The 19,671-nt window shown below is 67.2% G+C and overlaps 1 protein-coding gene across 1 annotated transcript; it reads left to right on the forward strand.

The window, feature by feature from the left end:
* Positions 1-3,421: 3,421 nt before the first annotated feature.
* Positions 3,422-14,174, forward strand: CBLC (Cbl proto-oncogene C). Its single transcript, XM_065419978.1, has 11 exons — positions 3,422-3,560; positions 4,308-4,659; positions 5,557-5,703; positions 5,951-6,107; positions 6,666-6,787; positions 7,009-7,146; positions 7,488-7,575; positions 7,686-7,817; positions 8,239-8,406; positions 12,983-13,043; positions 14,065-14,174. The coding sequence occupies exons 1-11, from the start codon at positions 3,422-3,424 to the stop codon at positions 14,172-14,174; spliced, it is 1,614 nt and encodes a 537-aa protein (XP_065276050.1).
* The last annotated feature ends 5,497 nt before the right edge of the window (positions 14,175-19,671 follow it).

Consider the following 19,671-nt stretch of genomic DNA (forward strand, 5'->3'; position numbering starts at 1 on the left):
GGGCGCTATGGGGCTGGATGGGCCCCTGGGGCTGATGGGGGGCGCTATGGGGCTGGATGGGCCCCTGGGGCTGATGGGGGGCGCTATGGGGCTGGATGGGCCCCTGGGGCTGATGGGGGCCCTATGGGACTGGATGGGCTTGTGGGGCTGATGGGGGGGCTGTGGGGCTGGACGGGCCCCTGGGGCCGATGGGGGGCGCTATGGGGCTGAATAGGCTTGTGGGGCTGATGGGGGGCGCTATGGGGCTGGATGGGCCCCTGGGGCTGATGGGGGGCGCTATGGGGCTGGATGGGCCCCTGGGGCTGTTGGGGGGCGCTATGGGGCTGGATGGGCCCCTGGGGCTGATGGGGGGCGCTATGGGGCTGGATGGGCCCCTGGGGCTGATGGGGGCCCTATGGGGCTGGATGGGCTTGTGGGGCTGATGGGGGGGCTATGGGGCTGGACGGGCCCCTGGGGCCGATGGGGGGCGCTATGGGGCTGAATAGGCTTGTGGGGCTGATGGGGGGGCTATGGGGCTGGATGGGCCCCTGGGGCCGATGGGGGGCGCCATGGGGCTGGACGGGCATGTGGGGCTGATGGGGGGGCTATGGGGCTGGATGGGCCCCTGGGACTGATGGGGGGCGCTATGGGGCTGAATAGGCTTGTGGGGCTGATGGGGGGGGCTATGGGGCTGGATGGGCCCCTGGGGCTGATGGGGGGCGCTATGGGGCTGGATGGGCCCCTGGGGCTGTTGGGGGGTGCTATGGGGCTGGATGGGCCCCTGGGGCTGATGGGGGCCCTATGGGGCTGGATGGGCCCTTGGGGCTGATGGGGGGGTTATGGGGCTGGATGGGCTTGTGGGGATGATGGGGGGGCTATGGGGCTGGACGGGCCCCTGGGGCCGATGGGGGGCGCTATGGGGCTGAATAGGCTTGTGGGGCTGATGGGGGGGCTATGGGGCTGGATGGGCTTGTGGGGCTGATGGGGGGGCTATGGGGCTGGATGGGCCCCTGGGGCTGATGGGGGGCGCTATGGGGCTGGATGGGGCCCTGGGACCGATGGGGCTATGGGGCTGGATGGGCCCCTGGGGCCGATGGGGGCGCTATGGGGCTGGATGGGCTTGTGGGGCTGATGGGGCGGCTATGGGGCTGGATGGGCCCCTGGGGCCGATGGGGGGCGCCATGGGGCTGGACGGGCATGTGGGGCTGATGGGGGCGCTATGGGGCTGGATGGGCTTGTGGGGCTGATGGGGGGGCTATGGGGCTGGATGGGCCCCTGGGACTGATGGAGGGGCTATGGGGCTGGACGGGGCCCAGGGGCCGATGGGGGGGCGCTATGGGGCTGGACGGGCATGTGGGGCTGATGGGGGGGCTATGGGGCTGGATGGGCCCCTGGGGCTGATGGGGGGCGCTATGGGGCTGGATGGGGCCCTGGGGCCGATGGGGGGGCTATGGGGCTGGATGGGCCCCTGGGGCCGATGGGGGCGCTATGGGGCTGGATGGGCTTGTGGGGCTGATGGGGCGGCTATGGGGCTGGATGGGCCCCTGGGGCCGATGGGGGGCGCCATGGGGCTGGACGGGCATGTGGGGCTGATGGGGGGGCTATGGGGCTGGATGGGCCCCTGGGACTGATGGGGGGCGCTATGGGGCTGAATAGGCTTGTGGGGCTGATGGGGGGCTATGGGGCTGGATGGGCCCCTGGGGCTGATGGGGGGCTCTATGGGGCTGGATGGGCCCCTGGGGCTGTTGGGGGGCGCTATGGGGCTGGATGGGCCCCTGGGGCTGATGGGGGGGCTATGGGGCTGGATGGGCCCCTGGGGCTGGATGGTCCCCTGGGGCTGATGGGGGCCCTATGGGGCTGGATGGGCCCCTGGGGCTGATGGGGGGGCTATGGGGCTGGACGGGCCCCTGGGGCCGATGGGGGGCGCTATGGGGCTGGACGAGCCCCTGGGGCCGATGGGGGGCGCTATGGGGCTGAATAGGCTTGTGGGGCTGATGGGGGGGCTATGGGGCTGGATGGGCTTGTGGGGCTGATGGGGGGGCTATGAGGCTGGATGGGCCCCTGGGACTGATGGGGGGCGCTATGGGGCTGGATAGGCTTGTGGGGCTGATGGGGGGGCTATGGGTCTGGATGGGCCCCTGGGGCCGATGGGGGGGCGCTATGGGGCTGAACTGGCCCCTGGGGCTGATGGTGGGGCATTGGGGCTGGATGGGCCCCTGGGGCTGATGGGGGGCGCTATGGGGCTGAACGGGCCCCTGGGGCTGATGGGGGGCGCTATGGGGCTGGACGGGGCCCTGGGGCCGATGGGGGGGCGCTATGGGGCTGAACGGGCCCCTGGGGCTGATAGGGGGCGCTATGGGGCTGGATGGGCTTGTGGGGCTGATGGGGGGGCTATGGGGCTGGATGGGCCCCTGGGGCTGATGGGGGGCGCTATGGGGCTGGATGGGGCCCTGGGGCCGATGGGGGGGCGCTATGGGGCTGAACGGGCCCCTGGGGCTGATGGGGGGCGCTATGGGGCTGGATGGGCCCCTGGGGCTGATGGGGGCCCTATGGGGCTGGATGGGCCCCTGGGGCTGATGGGGGGGCTATGGGGCTGGATGGGCTTGTGGGGCTGATGGGGGGGCTATGGGGCTGGACGGGCCCCTGGGGCCGATGGGGGGCGCTATGGGGCTGAATAGGCTTGTGGGGCTGATGGGGGGGCTATGGGGCTGGATGGGCCCCTGGGACTGATGGGGGGGCTATGGGGCTGGATGGGCCCCTGGGACTGATGGGGGGCGCTATGGGGCTGGATAGGCTTGTGGGGCTGATGGGGGGGCTATGGGTCTGGATGGGCCCCTGGGGCTGATGGGGGGCGCTATGGGGCTGGACGGGGCCCTGGGGCCGATGGGGGGGCGCTATGGGGCTGAACGGGCCCCTGGGGCTGATGGGGGGCGCTATGGGGCTGGAAGGGCCCCTGGGGCTGATGGGGGGCGCTATGGGGCTGGACGGGCCCCTGGGGCTGATGGGGGGCGCTATGGGGCTGGACGGGGCCCTGGGGCCGATGGGGGGGGCGCTATGGGGCTGAACGGGCCCCTGGGGCTGATGGGGGGCGCTATGGGGCTGAACGGGCCCCTGGGGCTGATGGGGGGGCTATGGGGCTGGATGGGCCCCTGGGGCTGATGGGGGGCGCTATGGGGCTGGACGGGCCCCTGGGGCTGATGGGGGGCGCTATGGGGCTGGATGGGGCCCTGGGGCCGATGGGGGGCGCTATGGGTCTGAACGGGCCCCTGGGGTTGATGGGGGGCGCTATGGGGCTGGATGGGCCCCTGGGGCTGATGGGGGACGCTATGGGACTGGATGGGCTTGTGGGGCTGATGGGGGGCGCTATGGGGCTGGACGGGCCCCTGGGGCTGATGGGGGGCGCTATTGGACTGGATGGGCTTGTGGGGCTGATGGGGGGGCTATGGGGCTGGACGGGCCCCTGATGCTGGTACAATTGTTCCCCGAGGATCGTCCAGGCAGCGTCGCCACCTGGTGGCCGAAGGGAGAATTGCAGGCGGGTTCCAGGCGCGCCCCCGGGGCAGGGGCAGGCGAGGCCACAGGTGAGTCAGCGGCACCTGGATTTACAGGTAGGTTGAGGCCCGGGGCGGGTTCCCGGCTGCTCCCGCTTGCCTCCCCACCCCCCGGAAATCACCCAGAGAGCTGCACAGGGTGTGACAGAACTGACAGCCAGTGCCCCTCACCTCCGACCCACAGCCCCCTGACCCCTAGGGCTCCTCCCTCCCCAGCTCTGCCAGTGCCCCTCACCCCTGACCTGCCGGAACCCCTCACTCCCGACCCGCAGCCCCCTGGCCACCCAGGGCTCCTCCCTCCCTAGCTCTGCCGGTGCCCCTGACTCCCGACCCGCAGCCCCTGCCAGCCCAGCCCTGGGCTGCCCCCCCCCAGTTCTGCCGGTGCCCCTCACTCCCAACCCGCAGCCCCCTGCCAGCCCAGCCCCCCCCCAGCTCTGCCGGTGCCCCTCACTCCTGGATCCAAAGGCCCCAGAGCTGCAGGTTCACACTTGCTCTGAGAGGTGCGCAGTGTGTAAAAACGCCCCCACACTCCCTCCCATCTCCTCAGTGGGGGGGAGGGGAGTGACCTGTCCGGATGTGACAGGAGGGGGGCTCAAGGCCTTGCCTGTGGCCCTCTTGTGAAGCTGCTTGTTTGTGTCGCTTCCTCTACGCTTTTCTGTCTCGCTCGCTCTGTCTCGTTCTTTTCTTCGTTCCCTCCTTCCCTCCCCCTCGGTCAGACCCGCCCTGCCCAACCCTGGGTGCAGGAAACACAGTCTCTCCCCTCCGGCCTTTCGCCAGCTGCCATGGCTGCTGCAGGGGGGCCAGGTGCCCGGCGGGGCCCTTTTGCCCTGGGCGCAGCCGCTCGGCGCTCGCTGGACAAGGCCCTGCAGGGGCTGGAGAAGTTGCAGCGGCTGGTGGAGCAGCCGGGGCTGGGGCTGAGGAACAGCCCCCCCAGCCTGCTCCAGCTCCTGCCCCAGATGCGCCAGCACCTGCTGCTGATTCGGGGCCAGCCCGGGGCCAGCCTGAGCCGCCTCTGGGAGGCCGGCTACTTCCCTGTCTACATCAACAACCTGCAGCGCAAGGTCAAGCAGGCCACCAAGCTCTTCAAGGGAGACCCGGATGGAATTTTCCAGGAGGGGTCGGCCTCCAGGTACTGGCCCCAAGGCGGCACCGTGGGGCAAGGAGGCAGGGAGAGATGGGCTAGCAGAGGGCTGCAGGTCGGGAGTGAGGGGCACCAGCAGAGCTGGGGGGGAGGCAGAGCTGAGCTAGCAGGGGTGTGCGAGTCGGGAGTGAGGGGCACCGGCAGAGGGGTGGGGATGTGGGGAGCCCAGAGCTGGGCTAGCAGGGGCTGCGGGTCAGGAGTGAGGGGCACCGGCCGAGCTAGGTGCGGGGAGCCCAGGGCTGGGATAGCAGGGTGAGGGGAACCGGCAGAGCTGAGGGAGGGACCCCAGGGCTGGGATAGTCGGGGGGCTGCGGATCGGGAGTGAGGGGCACCTGCCCGTAGGGAGAGGCTGGCCGCGCCTGTTGGACTCTGGTGAAAGGGTGTGGCCCCGAGTTACTGAGTAACCAGCTCCTATCGCAGCGGAAGCAGAAAAAGAACCAACAACAGAAAACGCCCAGATCCAGGGGCCCTGGCTCCCCGCACTCCCAACCCCCCCCATCCCAGCCTGGGTTCCCCCCCAGCTCTGCTGGTGCCCCTCACTCCCGACCCGCAGCCCCCACATCCCAGCCTGGGTTTCCCCCCAGCTCTGCTGGTGCCTCTCCCTCCCGACCTCTCCCCAACATACAAACCATCTTCTTTCCTGCCCAGTGTCTGTTTCTGGGTGCCTGGAGTGGAGATTGTGGAATGGGGCAGGTGACAGTCCGTCTTCCCCCCAGCTTGGGGTTGTCCGGCTCCAGCAGCAGCGTCTCTGGGCCTCTTTGATGCTGCAGAGAAACTGCCCCCCTCCCCTTCCTGTCCGTCCGCCCCCCAAGTGTTTCCTGTTGACTGTGGTGGGGGAGGGGAGAGTGGACCCCATTCTCACCCCTGCTTCCATCTCTCCCCCAGGAGGAAGCTGACCAAGCTGTCGCTGATCTTCAGCCACATGCTGGGGGAGCTCCGAGCCCTGATCCCCGACGGGCAGGACCAGGGGCACCAGTACCGGCCCAGCCAGCCGCCCGCCGAGGCCTTCTGGAGAGGGACATGGGGGGCACGGTGAGATCCCTGATACCTCCATTCCCCAGCTACCCCCCACTATTCCCCTCCCAGCCCCCTGCTGAGACATGGATTCCCCGGTATCCTTGCCCCACTGCCCTCCTCCCCCTGCTTGCCCCCCAGATATCCCCTTCCCCTCTCCCACCCAGATACCCCCCTTCTTCCCCAGGGTCTCCCAACCTGCTACTTCCAACCCCCCCATCAGCCCCATGGGCCCATCCCCTCTCACTGCCCCCTGCCCCCACAGGAGCCTGGTGTCATGGAGCGAGTTCCAGGCGGGGCTGCAGCGGGTTCACCCCGTGGCACCCGGCCCCATGGCCGCGGCCCTGAGAGCCACCATGGACCTGACCTGCAGCGACCACGTGTCCATCTTCGAGTTCGACATCTTCACCCGCCTCTTCCAGGTACGGGCGGGGGGAGGCGGGGCTGGACACGGGGGGCCAAGCTGGGGAGATGAGGGCTAGGAGGGGCAGCCCTCCCCCGCACACCTGCTTCCTCCATCCTTCCCCTCCCCAGCCCGTCCTCCATCCCCCCACCTGTCTCTCCTCTGGGCTCCATGGGCCCAGATTGCGGGGGGTGGGGGCGGTGGCAGCTGCTGTGGCCAATCCCCCACAATGCCCCTCCAGCCGGCTTCGCTCTAGTCTCTGCCCCACCCCCACCCCCACCTTCGAGCAGGGCCAGGTGCTGGCCTTGATCCCCAGCAGGATGTGGCGTGTCTGTCCCCGCTCGAGCTGAGCTGACCCGTGGGCGGGTGGGGGGAAACACTGCCAGGGGCGGGTGGGCGGGAGGCCTGAGGGTTTCCGGCTCAGCAGCAGCAGCGCTGCAGCGGGGTGGGGGTGGGGGAGAGACGCAGGGCAGATGGGACGGGGGGGTCGCCCCCTGGCAGCACAGAAAGGCAATGGGGGTCTCGGGGGCAGGGGGGCAAGACCTCGGTGTCCAGCGCGACCCTTGTGCCCCTGCAGCCCTGGCCCACGCTGCTGAAGAACTGGACGCACCTGGCAGTGACGCACCCGGGCTACGTGGCCTTCCTGACCTACGACGAAGTGAGGGCGCGGCTGCAAACCTATTCCAACAAGCCGGGCAGGTAGGGACCCCGGGGGGAGGGGAGTGGAGTGGGGAGTGCCCCCTGCTGGCCCCCTGCCCCACTCCCTGCAGCCCAGGCCCAGGTCAATGGGGCCAGCACTGACTGCCAGGGGAGAGCGCCCCCCGCTGAGCCCCCCACCCCGCTCCCTGCAGCCTCTACCCCCTTGCAACCCCCTCAGGCTTTGGGGTCACCCCCTGCCACTGACCCCGTTTTCCCCCCAGCTACGTGTTTCGGCTCAGCTGCACGCGGCTGGGGCAGTGGGCCATCGGCTACGTGAGCCGGGACGGCAGCATCCTGCAGACCATCCCCCAGGACAGACCCCTCTTCCAGGCGCTGATCGAGGGGCACAAGGAGGGCTTGTGAGTGGGGGTCTGGCAGGGAGTGGGGCGGCCGAGGGTGTGACGGAGTGGGGCAAGCTGGGGGCCCTGCTGGGCAGATTGGGGCGGAGGCCTGGGGGGCAGAATCCGGTTATGTGCCCGGAGCCTGGTGTGGTCTGGAACTTGGGCCCGGGTGATTGTGGGTCTGGATTTGGTGAGTCAGTTCTGGTCAGGGACGTGTGGGTTTCATTCTGGGTTGGTTCGGGCCCAGGTTACTCAGATTTTGGGAGCACTGATGCCGACCCGCTGGGTCCTGGTGTGGATCTGTGGGAGGTTCTGGTCGGACCAGGCTGGTTCTGACAGTTTCCGCCCCACCCCCACAGTTACCTGTATCCAGATGGGAAGAACGTGAATCCGGACCTGACGGAGCTGACAGAACCGACGCCTCAGAACCGGATCGAGGTCTCACCGGTCAGTACCGGGGCTGCTCCACCCCAGCCATGCCCCCACCCTGAGCCCCCTGTCCTGGTGCCCTCCCAGCCCCCTGGGCCAAGCCCAGCCTCACCCTCCTTCTCCCCCAGGACCAAGCCCAGCTCTACTCCCAGATGGGATCCACTTTCCAGCTCTGTAAAATCTGCGCCGAGAACGACAAGGACGTTCGGCTCCAGCCATGCGGGCACCTGCTGTGCAGGGACTGCCTGAACGCCTGGCAGGTGAGTCTGACCTCTGACCCCTGACCCCTGCTGTGCAGGGACTGCCTGAACGCCTGGCAGGTGAGTCTGACCTCTGACCCCCGACCCCTGCTGTGCAGGGACTGCCTGAACGCCTGGCAGGTGAGTCTGACCTCTGACCCCCGACCCCTGCTGTGCAGGGGCTGTCCGAGCGCCTGGCAGGTGAGTCTGACCTCTGACCCCTGACCCCTGCTGTGCGGGGACTGCACGAGAACCAGGAAGGTCAGCCTGACCTCTGGCCCCTACCCCCACTGTATGACCCCTGACCTCTGACCCTGCTGTGCAGAAGCTGCCTGAGCCCCCGGCAGGTCACTGGGACCCCAGCCCCATTGCGGGGTGCCTGGGAGCCAGCCAGGCCCGTGACCCCTGACCCCAGCCCCCTGACACCCCCCTCTCCTCCCAGCAAGTGCAGGCCCCGACCTGCCCCTTCTGCCGCCGGGAGATCCAGGGGCACGAGGTGATTCGCATCGACCCCGTCGGCGGGCAGGGGGCCGGGGCAGCTCCGGACGAGGACAACGACGACCTGGAGGACGTGGAGTCGGTGCTGCGGGAGCTGGCGGCCCTGAGGAAGGTGGGGGGCTGAGGATGCCGGGGGGGGCAAAGGGGGCAGTGAGGGGCAGGGGATGGGGGGATGAGAAGAGAGGAGGAAGGTGGGGGGCTGAGGATGCCAGGGGGGACGAGGGGGGCAGTGGGGGGCAGGGGATGGGGGGGGATGAGGAGATAGGAGGAAGGTGGGGGGCTGAGGATGCCGGGAGGGCAAAGGGGGCAGTGAGGGGCAGGGGATGGGGGGATGAGAAGAGAGGAGGAAGGTGGGGGGCTGGGGACACCAGAGGGGTGAGGGGGGCAGCGGGATGGGGGGTATGAGAAGAGAGGAGGAAGGTGGGGGGCTGAGGATGCCAGAGGGGCGAGGGGGGCAGCGGGAGGCAGGGGATGGGGGGATGGGGAGATGGGAGGAAGGTGGGGGGGTTGGGGACACCAGAGGGGCGAGGGGGGCAGCGGGAGGCAGGGGATGGGGGGATGAGGAGACAGGAGGAAGATGGGGGGCTGGGGACAGCGGAGGGGCAAGGGGGGCAGCAGGAGGCAGGGGTTGGGGGGAGGGAGGATGTGGGGCAAGGAGATGGGAGGCATGGAGCAGGGATGGGGACGGGGCAGGGAGACAGAAGGGGGATGTAGGGGGTGGAGGAAGAGCTGGAGCGACCCTCACCTCTGTCTCCCCCCCCACAGGCAGGGCATCCTGCATTCCCCCCCTGCCCGGACCCTGAGCTGCCTGGTCCCCCCGTTCCCCCCCGGCTGGACCTGCTCCAGCCCAGGGACCCAGACCCCACACCCCAGGTGAGCGTACAAGGGGCATGGGCAAGCCAGTGCAACAGTGGGCATGTGTGCAAGGGAATGTGGGTGAGTGTGCGAGCGAGTGTGCAAGGTGTCTCCCCTCTAGTGTAACCATGTCCCTCTCTCTCTCTCCAGGACCTCCCACTGCCTCCCTTGGGCCACCCCAGCCAGAACCCCAGTGACTGGATCTGGCATCGGCCGCTGCCCCCCCGTCCCAGGCCCCGGGGGCCCCGTGCCCCGCCCCTCTCCCAGGGGCCTGAGGAGCCCAGCTGATGGGGGGGCAGATGAGGGGTTGACAGCGCTGGAGACACAGTGAGTCATGGGGGGGACAGACAGACGTGGGAGGCAGATGGATGGGGAAGGGGAAGAGTGGGGGGGACAGACAGGCCTTGACCACTAGCTCACGGCCTCCTTTCTCCCTTCCTCCAACCACAGCTCTACCTTCAACCCCACTGACCCAGGTGACCAGAGAACCCAGGAGTCCGGGTGGCTCTAGCTCAGCTCCCCCACAGCACAGCCAGGGTGAGTCTGTCCTACTGCCCCGCAGCCCCCCCCCCCCCCCCCTGGTTCCCGCACCCACCCCCTCACTGTCCGTCTGTCTGTTCCTGACGTGTGTCTCTCTCTGTCTCATTCTAGGTCACCCCCCCAGGACTCCCAGCCAGACTCTTGCAGACACCCCCAGGACCCGCGGCCAGTGAAGGGGAGGGGCTGACCTTGTACTGACCCTGGGGCCTCGACCCATAGCCCCCTATGGACGGCTGAGTCCCAGGCCCCCAGTCAGTACTGCACAGAGACCCCCCGACCGATGACCCAGAGACCAGCCAGACCCCAGAAAGACGCGACACTTGTGGGATCCGAGGCTGGGGGGATCCGGGGGGGGGCATGGGGAGTTGTTTAACTGGGGGTGTCTGGACTCCTGTATCTCAAAGAGAAGCAATAAAACAGGTGAAACGACGGGTTGGTCCATCCATCTGTCCGCTCTGGGTCTGGGTCTGTCTGCCCCCCCCGCCCCCAAACCCCCTGTCTGCTCCACACCCCTCCCCAGGAGTATGAGGGGAAACCTCTGAGGGGTGCGATGCCAGCTGCGGCCACCAGGTGTCACCAGCACCCCATGGTAGACCAGCTGTGGGGTGAGGGACAGATAGACAGACCCTGCTGACCCCCAACCCCTCTCTGCCCTTTCAACCCTCCCCCTCCTTCCCCCATGGCTCCCCCACACAAACCTCTGCCCCCAGACTCCCACGTGGCCCCCTGCTACTGCCCCCCTGCAGGAGGGGGTTAACCTTGGGGCTCCACATCTGGGGCTGGCCCTAGACCAGGGGAAGGGGAGACAGGTGACACCCCCTCCTTGGGGGGGAGCGGGGGCTGTGCACAGCAGCTGGGGGTAGGGGTATCGCTGTGCAAGGCGGGGGCGTTGAGCAGCTGAGGAGGGGTGAAGGTGGGTGCAGCTGGGCCCATGGGGAGCTCCAGGCTCCCCCACCCTGAGGAGAGCTCCCAGCCCTGCCCCCCAGCAGGGATCAATTCTCTGCGCACACATACACACACACCCCGGGATATGAGCTCATCTCACTTCCAGGAACAGCTCGATCAATGAGCAATGGAGCTGGCGGGGGGGAGGAGGCGGGGGGGTCCCTGTGGGGCACAGATGGAGGATTCTGCGGTGCAGGTGGGAGATTTGGGGAGGCAGAAGTGGGGAGAACCCAAGAGCTGGAGGATGGGTCCCTGCAGGGCGGGGGTGGTGGTGGTGGCATGGAACCCTAGGGCCAGAGCTATGGGGCTAAGTCCCTCACTTTTCTTTCCCCTCTCCCATGAGGGGACTTTGTAGGATCCACCCCCCACCCAGGCTCAGCCCCTCTCTGACTTGCTTGGAGGGGCTGGTCCATGCTCTACCCCACCCCCCTTTCCCACAGCAGTCCTGGCGGTACCCCGCAAGCCCCATTTATCAGTCAGCCCCCTCCCCAGCTCCCCCAGGGCAGCCTCAGCTGGGTCCCCCCATCCTACTCAGAGCAGATGGGGGGAATCCGCACCCTGAAAGGAACAACCCAGCCACTGCTGTTCCCCCAACCCTGTTCCCCAGTATATTCCTCTCTTCCCCCTGCAGCATCTCCCCCCCACCGGGAGCCCCAGATTTCATCAGCATTTATAGCTGCAGCCGCTCTCCATTCCCCGCCCACACCTGGCTGGGGAGAGCAGAGCCCACCCCCTTGCGCCCCCCTCAGGGGCTGTGAGGGAGCCTCAGGGGGAAGGGGGAGGTTTATGCAGGGAGCCTGGATGGCTCATCCAGAGCAAGCCCCCCCCCCCCATTGCTATAACCGGGGTTGGGGGTCCCGGGGCAGCAGGAGGCTGTTTCCCTGGGGTTGGCAGGAAGCGACTGGGCCAACCCATTGATTGTGGGGGAGGCAACATTGCTGGTGGGGGGGGAAGTGATGGGGAGTGACAGAGGCATGGCCTGAGCTCCCCCCCCTGCAGCTATGCCGGTGCCCCTCACTCCCAACCCACAGACCCTGCTAGCCCAGCTCTGCAGGTGCCCCTCACTCCCGACCCACAGCCCTCCCCGCCCCAGCTCCTGTTTGTGGGGCTGGTGCCTCACTGGGTTTATGAGCCTGTTAATGACTTTGCTCTGTTTGTTGTTGAGGCAGCCTCCTGGCAGCCCATTAAATCTGCCTGGCTCATTAGCCAGCCCACGCGCCCACGCCCCTATCTCCCCCCCCTTCCCACGGGTTGCTTTGGCTCTAGGCCAGGGGGCTGCAGTGTTGGGGGTGTCTGTGCTGTATATTGGTGAGGGGGCCATGCCAGCTGGTGGGGCTGGGTGTACTTTACTGGGGGGGGCATGTGTCCTGTGCTGGGATTGGGGGGGGGGCAATACTAGGTGGGTGCCCTGTGGGGGCAGGGAGCTATAATTGGGGGTGGGGAGGGGATGCTGGGTGTCCCGTGGATTTGTCAGCAGGGTCTGGATGAGCTCGCCCCTAGCTGGGGGAGCAGGGTCAGGACCCACCCATGTTTGCACTGACGCTGGCTCTGCCTGGTGAGCCCACACGTTGGGCAAAGGATCTCACAGGTTACAAGTCGCGCTACGTTTCCAAGGGGTCGTCGTGTTAGTCTGTATCAGCAAAAACAACGAGGAGCCCTTGTGGCACCTTAGAGACTAACACATTTATTTGGGCGTCAGCTTTCGTGGGCTAGAACCCACTTCATCCGATGCATGGAGTGAAAATTCAGGAGCAGGTATAAATACACAGCACATTAAAAGATGGGAGTTGCCTCACCGAGTGGGGGGGTCACTGCTAACGAGGCCAATTCAATCAGGGTGGATGTGGCCCATTCCCAACAGTTGACAAGAAGGTGTGAGTATCAACAGCCCCACTCACTAACCAGGGGAGGGGGGTGGGGGATAGTGGACTCCCTAAGGCTGTCTAGGTGCTGTTTGAGTTTCTCCTCACTGGTGTCCCAAGGCCAGAGCTGGGTGGAGGCCATGGAGAGCTGTTGTTTCTGGCTGGCGATTGCTAGAGGTGAGTCGCTGACGCTGACCAGGCCTAGGGGTCGGACAGGCAGGGCTTAGCCCTGGTGTGGGGCCAGCGCTGACACGAAGGCTGACGCCCAGGCTGGGCTGGCAGTGAGGTTCCCGCCAGCCGGTGCGGGCACGGAGCTGAAATCCCTGCAGGCCTGGGTTCAGCAGTACACCCTCCGAACGTGGCATCGCAGAGGCCATGAGCACCCCGGCGGCAGGGAAACGCAGCAGAGGGAGTCGCAAACAGCTGGGTGCGGAGGTGCACAGTGACCAGTCACTGCGGGATGCCCCCCGCTTTCTGGGGTTGCAGGCGCACCCCTGTGAACACCCCCCTGACCTCTGGGTTTCTCTGCTAGCCAAGGACAGCAAGGGTGAGTGTGTGGGGGGAGTGATGTGTTAAAGGGGCAATCGTTCATCGGCCTTGCCCACCACAAGGTGGGAAACTGAGGCACGGGACCCTGCCCAACTCACTGCGGGGCTGGGTTTGTGTAGTGACGCCTGCTTTTCACTGCAGATGTGGAGTTTTCCCCAACGCTGGGGTCCCCGCGCCTTTGAATGGAAGTTCTTTGTTATGCGCGTGAGGAAACGTGTGGCCGCGGTGGCACCAGGGGGGTGCGTACGTGTCCCAGGTCACTGGCTGGGGGCTCGAGCCAGGTCCGTGCTGGATGGGTAAGAGGAGCCCTAGTTACTGACCGGCCCCTGTCGCTGCCAACGGGGAATTCCCGCCCACTGTGGGCTTTGGGGGGTGCCTGTTCCTGCCTCCTCCCCAGGGCCCCCCTTCCGAAGCACAGGGGCTGTCCTGGCCCCTGTTCCCCCCACCGGAGACTGGCTGGCACAGGGGCTGCATCCGGAGCCACACATGGGGTCAAAGGGCAAATCACTGAGCCAGCGCAAGGAAATGAGCAGCCTGTCCCCCCTCCTTCCTCCCCCACTAAACAACTTCAGCCCCACCCCCCTCTTGGGAGGGGGTGTTATACCCAGGAGTCCTGGCTCCCAGCCCCCCCTCCCCTCCCCTCGCCAGGGAGAGAACCCAGGAGTCCTGGCTCCCAGCCCCCCCCCCCTGTTGTAACCACCAGCCCCCACTCCCCTCCCAGAGCCAGGGAGAGAACCCAGGAGTCCTGGCTCCCAGCCCCCCTGCTCTAACCACCAGACCCCACTCCCCTCCCAGAGCCAGGGAGAGAACCCAGGAGTCCTGGCTCCCAGCCCCCCTGCTCTAACCACCAGACCCCACTCCCCTCCCAGAACCAGGGAGAGAACCCAGGAGTCCTGGCTCCCAGCCCCCCTGCTCTAACCACTAGCCCCCACTCACCTCCCAGAACCAGGGAGAGAAACCAGGAGTCCTGGCTCCCAGCCCCCCTGCTCTAACCACTAGCCCCCACTCCCCTCTTGAAGATGAGCAGGTAAAACAGAACCCAGGAGTCCTGATGCTCTTTTTCCAGCTGCGCCTGCTGCTCCCCAGCTGCGCCCGCTGCTCCAAGCCTGTTGTGCTGATGCGGCGCTAACCGGCAGCTAATGCTTTAATTTCCTTCTCTGTCGTGGGAGGATGCGGCTGGACGAAGCCTCCTCTGCATTCCCCACGCCCCCCCTCCACCCCTGGGTTCACAAGCTCCCCAGCTAACCCATGAAATTGGCGCCCCGAGGGGGCCAGGCTCCCAGGCTGGGCAGCAGCTGAGTGGGGGGCACTGGGCTGCATCAAAAAGAACCCCAGCTCCCAGGTGCCTGGCTGCAGCGGGTGCCCGGCGCCCTGCCCCATGCACTTCGCCCCCTGAGCTGTGGGGCTGGGGGTGACCAGGATCAGTGTCGCACTCAGGAGCCCAGTAATCAGCAGCTTCTGTATCCAGAGCCCGAGATCGGCTACACAGACCCTCCTGCCCCCGCCCGGGCCGAGATCGGGGCCCCTGTCGCGCCGGGAGCTGCACAGCCCAGGGCCAGCGCCTTGCACAGAGCCAGGGGGCAGGCGTGTGGGACAGGAACTAGATTGGCCCAGCTACCCCCTCAGCAGTTGGCAACCCCCCCCCCCAGTTCCCTGGGCCCCCCAGGACAGGTGAAGCTGGGTGTGCAGCTGGCATCGGCCAGCCCTGCCTCACTGACGGCTTTGTGCTGGCCGCAGCAGGGGGACAACTGCCCGTGGGGAGGGGGAGCTGGGCACAGAATGGTCAGCATGGGGGACAGGCCCAGGGGCTGCAGCGCAGATCAGACACATGTGTCATGGGGGGCTGGGCCTAGTGGTTAGAGCGGGGGCGAGGGTTGGGAGCCAGGACTCCTGGGTTCTAGGAGGGGAGTGGGGTGGGGTCTAGTGGGTTAGAGCGGGGGGGGGGGCGGGGGAGCCAGGACTCCTGGGTTCTATCTGGGCTCTGGGAGGGGAGTGGGGCCTAGTGGTTAGAGCGCGGAGGAGGGGCTGGAAGCCAGGACTCCTGGGTTCTAGGAGGGGAGTGGGGTCTACTGTGTTAGAGTGGTGGGGGCGGGGGAGCCAGGACTCCTGGGTTCTCTCCCTGGCTGTACCAGTGGGGAGAAAGCCCATCCCAGATGGCGCTGGCTGGCTGGCAAGTGATCTGGGCCCTGCATGTAGCTGCTGAGGTTTCCGTAGCATGGGCTCCCCGGGGACAGGGGCGGGGGAGGAAATGCCTTTTCCAGCCCCTCTGCCAGGAAAATGGGGACTTGTGCAGGACAAAATTCCACAGGCCCCCCTTAGCCAACCTCCTTCCAGCATGCCCGCCCGCCCACCCGCGAAGTGGAAAGCCCCGGCCCACGCCACTCCCCGGCCAGATTAGCTGACATCTCCTTGGCTTTGGCCACAGCCCAAACTGCAGCCTTGTGTCCTCCTGGCCCTATCGGCATCTCTCAGGGGCCCCAATGTACCAGGGTGGGGTGGGGTGGGGGGGCTGCAAACCTACCCAGCAGGGCTACAAGAAGGGGCCACATCCCCTCTGCCTAAAGCCATCGACACCCCCCACACAGGCTCATGCTGGCTGGCGCTGGTATAAACAGGGCCGGTGCAACCCATTAGGCGACCTAGGCGGTCACCTAGGGCACTAGCATTTGGGGAGCGGCATTTCGGGTCCTTTGGTGGCGACCGCAGCGGCCGGATCTTCGGCCGCCCCGGTCATCGTCGGCATTTAGGCGGAGGGAGCTGGGGCAGGGGGGCGCGGGGAGAGCTGCCTGCAGCAAGTAAGGGGGGGGGCGGCACGCAGGGGAACCGCTCCCCGCCCCAGCTCACCTCTGCTCCGCCTCCTCCCCCGAGCACGCCGCCCCGCTCTGCTTCTCTCCCTCCCAGGCTTGCGGCGCCAAACAGCTGATTGGTGCCGTAAGCTTGGGAGGCGGGAGAAGTGGAGCGGCGACGGCGTGCTCGGGGGAGGAGGCGGAGCAGAGGTGAGCTGGGGCGGGGAGCTGCTGCACGGCTCCCCGGGCCAGGGGGAGCTGCTGCGGGGGGGCGCGAAACATCCTTGCACCCGCCCTGGGTATAAACGATGGCAGAAAGTTTACACGCATCCTGCACCCGTGTAGAGGTTAGCACAGGGTTTGTAGTGGTGTGTGTATTGGCCTTTCCTCGCGCCGTTCCCACTCCCCTGACGCCCGCTTCGGCTGCCTCATGCTGTTACTGCTCCCCTCGCACCCGCGTCACCCACCTCGCACCATTCCCGCTCCCCTCGCACCCGCATCACCCACCTCGCACCATTCCCGCTCCCCTCGCACCCGCCTCGCACCGTTCCCGCTCCCCTGGCACCCGCTTCGGCTGCCTTGCACTGTTCCTGCTCCCCTCATGCCCGCATCGCACCATTCCAGCTCCCCTCGCGCCTGCCTCACCCTATTCCCGCTCCCCATTCCCGCTTCGGCTGCCTCATACCATTCCCACGCCCCTAGCGCCCCCTCGTGCTGTTCCCGCTCCCGTGGCGCCCCCCTCGCACCGTTCCCGCTCCCCTCGCGCCCACGTCACACCATTCCCGCTCCCCTCGCGCCATTCCCGCTCCCCATACCCGCTTCGGCTGCCTCGCGCCATTCCCGCTCCCTGACGCCCCCCTCATGCCGTTCCCGCTCCCGTGGTGCCCCCCTCGAGCCGTTCCCGCTCCCCTGACGCCCCCCTCATGCCGTTCCCACTCCCGTGGCACCCCCCTCGCGCCGTTCCCGCTCCCCTGATGCCCCCCTCGCGCCGTTCCCGCTCCCCTGACGCCCGCTTTGGCTGCCTCACGCTGTTACTGCTCCCCTCGCACCCGCATCACACACCTCACACCATTCCCGCTCCCCTCGCACCCGCATCACCCACCTCGCACCATTCCCACTCCCCTCGCACCCACGTCACCCGCCTCGCACCGTTCCCGCTCCCCTGGCACCCCTCTCGCCCCATTCCTGCTCCCCATGCCCGCTTCGGCTGCCTCACACCATTCCCATGCCCCTGGTGCCCCCCTCGCGCCATTCCTGCTCATTTTGTGCCATTCTCGCTCCCCTCGCGCCCGTGTCGCCAGCCTCACACCATTCCCACTCCCTTCATGCCCACGTCACCCACCTCGCACCGTTCCCGCTCCCCTCACGCCCGCCTCGCACCATTCCCGCTCCCACGTGCCATTCCCGCTCCCCATACCCGCTTCGGCTGCCTCGCGCCGTTCCCGCTCCCTGACGCCCCCCTCATGCCATTCCCGCTCCCCTGATGCCCCCCTCATGCCGTTCCCGCTCCCGTGGCGCCCCCTCACGCCGTTCTCGCTCCCCTGATGCCCCCCTCATGCCGTTCCCGCTCCCATGGCGCCCCCCTCACGCCATTCCCGCTCGTTTCGTGCCATCCTCGCTCCCCTTGCGCCTGCCTCGCACCGTTCCCACTCCCCTCGCGCTAGTTTAAATGACTGCTTTTCACCGGTTCTGCAACTGCAAACAAACCCCCAGCGCCAATGAGGCCCAGAGCCTAAAATCCCCCACCACATCCCCCCTCCGTGGGAAATCCCCGAGGGACTCACCCCCGCCCAGAAGTCACTTCCCAGCAGGAGCTGGGCCAAGGGGGTGGGGGCAGAGGTATCCTCTGTTTACACAACCCCCCCCAGCACAGGAGTTCAAAGGGGCCCAGGGCCGGGCTGGGGTGGGGGCAGGAAATGCCTCTCAGAGCAGGAGAGGAAGCACGTACAGACAGGAGCCAGGTGTGTGGGGGGGAGGCATTACAATCTTTAATACCTAGCCTCAGTGTAAAGTGGGGGGGGGGGGGGCAGCAGGCAACAGGCAGAACAATGGGGGGCACTGGAGCTGCAGAGGCGTAGGGTGACCAGATGTCCTGCTATTTGGGGCTTTCTCTTATGTAGCTGCCTATGACCCCCCCCCCCCTTGCTCGCTGGTCACCCTACGTGGGGGGCTCATGGACTAGACAGACCAGCCACAGGGGATGGGGGGGTAAAATTCACCTTGGCTGGAGCCCCCTCCCCTAAGGCTCTTCCCGGGGGTGGCCCGTGCCAGGGGAGGGGTGCTCAGAGGATGCTGCCCCCTGCTGGCGGGCTGGGAAAAGGGGGGCCTAGACTCCTAGCCCCACCCCCTTCTGGTGGGGCTGCGGGGACGCCCATGAGGCAGGGGGACAAGGGCGCTGGGATGGGGCTTCGTCAGGCCTGGAATAATGGGGGGGCTGGATAATCCTGGTGGGGGGGAGGGCCTGTGCCCCCCCCCATGGTGGCCCCATGCTCCTGCCCCCATGGTGGCCCCTAGGGCTGGGGGCAGGAAAGAGCCATAAATAGCCCCCAGTTGGGCTCAATGGGGTGGGGGTCAGCACTTGCCAAAGGACTGCAGCTCCTCAGGGTGGGGGGATGGGGCATGGCCCCCATGGCTGGAGCAAGGGCCCAGGGCTTTCATTGGGGAGGGCCCCAGGCTCTGGGCGCCATGGGAGCAGGAAAGTGGAGGTCTGGGGGATCCCATGGAGGGGTTCATAGAGCTGGGCTCCTGCGGGGGGCCCACCCCTTCTCAGGGCTGCCCCAGTTCCCCCCCAGCTCCAGTGCCCCCAACAGACATTGCAGTAAAATAAACACCAGTGTCACGACTAGAGAAGGCCCCGGGGAGGGGGGGGCACAGGTAGGAACAGACCCCTTGGGGGGCAGCAGAACCACCCCCAAAACACTGGTAAACAAACAGGTCTCGTAAAAAAACATTCACAACCAGAGACAAATACAATACCAGGCGGGGGGGGGGGAGGGGGGACTGTAGGTGCTGGGGGACACAGGGAAGGGCAGAGATGGGGGAGGGGGGGTGTTCTGGGGGTACCAATGCTGGAGGTGGGGGAGGGAAGGCGATGGGGGGCTGCTGCCATGAGCAGTTGGACCCTGGGGGGCATGTGCTGTGGGTAAGGGGGGGCCCTGGTGCTAGGGCGGGTAGATCCTGAGGGTGCCAGTTCTGGGGGGGCAGTGGATGTGGGTCAGGGGGTGCTGTGGAAGGGTTGGATGGAACATGCCCACCTGGCTCTGACCCCCATAACTGGGGACAGGTGGGGGTCTCCCCTTTCTCCAGATGCTGTGGGGAGCAGGGAATCCATGGGGGTAGAGCCCATAGGGGGACAGTGTGCTGGGGGGCAGGGGAGTCCATGGGGGGCAGGAGGGAGCCCCCCTGGGCATCCGAAAAAGTCTCTTGCTATAAACCAGGCATTGAAACAAAAAGAACTGGGGGGGATGGAGTAAATGCCCCCCCCCAACCTCCTGGGGGGAAACAGGGGGGACAAAGTCCATCTCTCCCGGCCAGCCGCCGTCCCAGCCTCCTCTTCCTCTGGGGGGGTTCCCGGTACAGCCGACCTCTGGGGGCAGGGCTCAGCACTGGGCGGGGGAGAGGGGAGAATCACACACTGACCCCATGTCCCAAACCCATCCCCCACCGGCAGCCTCCACCCCACCCCAGCCAGTGACAACCCGGGTCCAACCTCTCCTTCTCCCCCCTCCCCCCATGACTCCCTGGCTTAGAGGACAGTGTCCCCCCAACTCCGCCAGGGTCTCCACCCCAGCCCCCCAAGGGAGGGTCTCCCCCATCCTCCCCTCTATCTCCAAAGCCGCA

Source organism: Emys orbicularis, chromosome 20 (genome assembly GCF_028017835.1).
Source record: "Emys orbicularis isolate rEmyOrb1 chromosome 20, rEmyOrb1.hap1, whole genome shotgun sequence".
Classification (NCBI taxonomy): Eukaryota; Metazoa; Chordata; order Testudines; family Emydidae; genus Emys; species Emys orbicularis.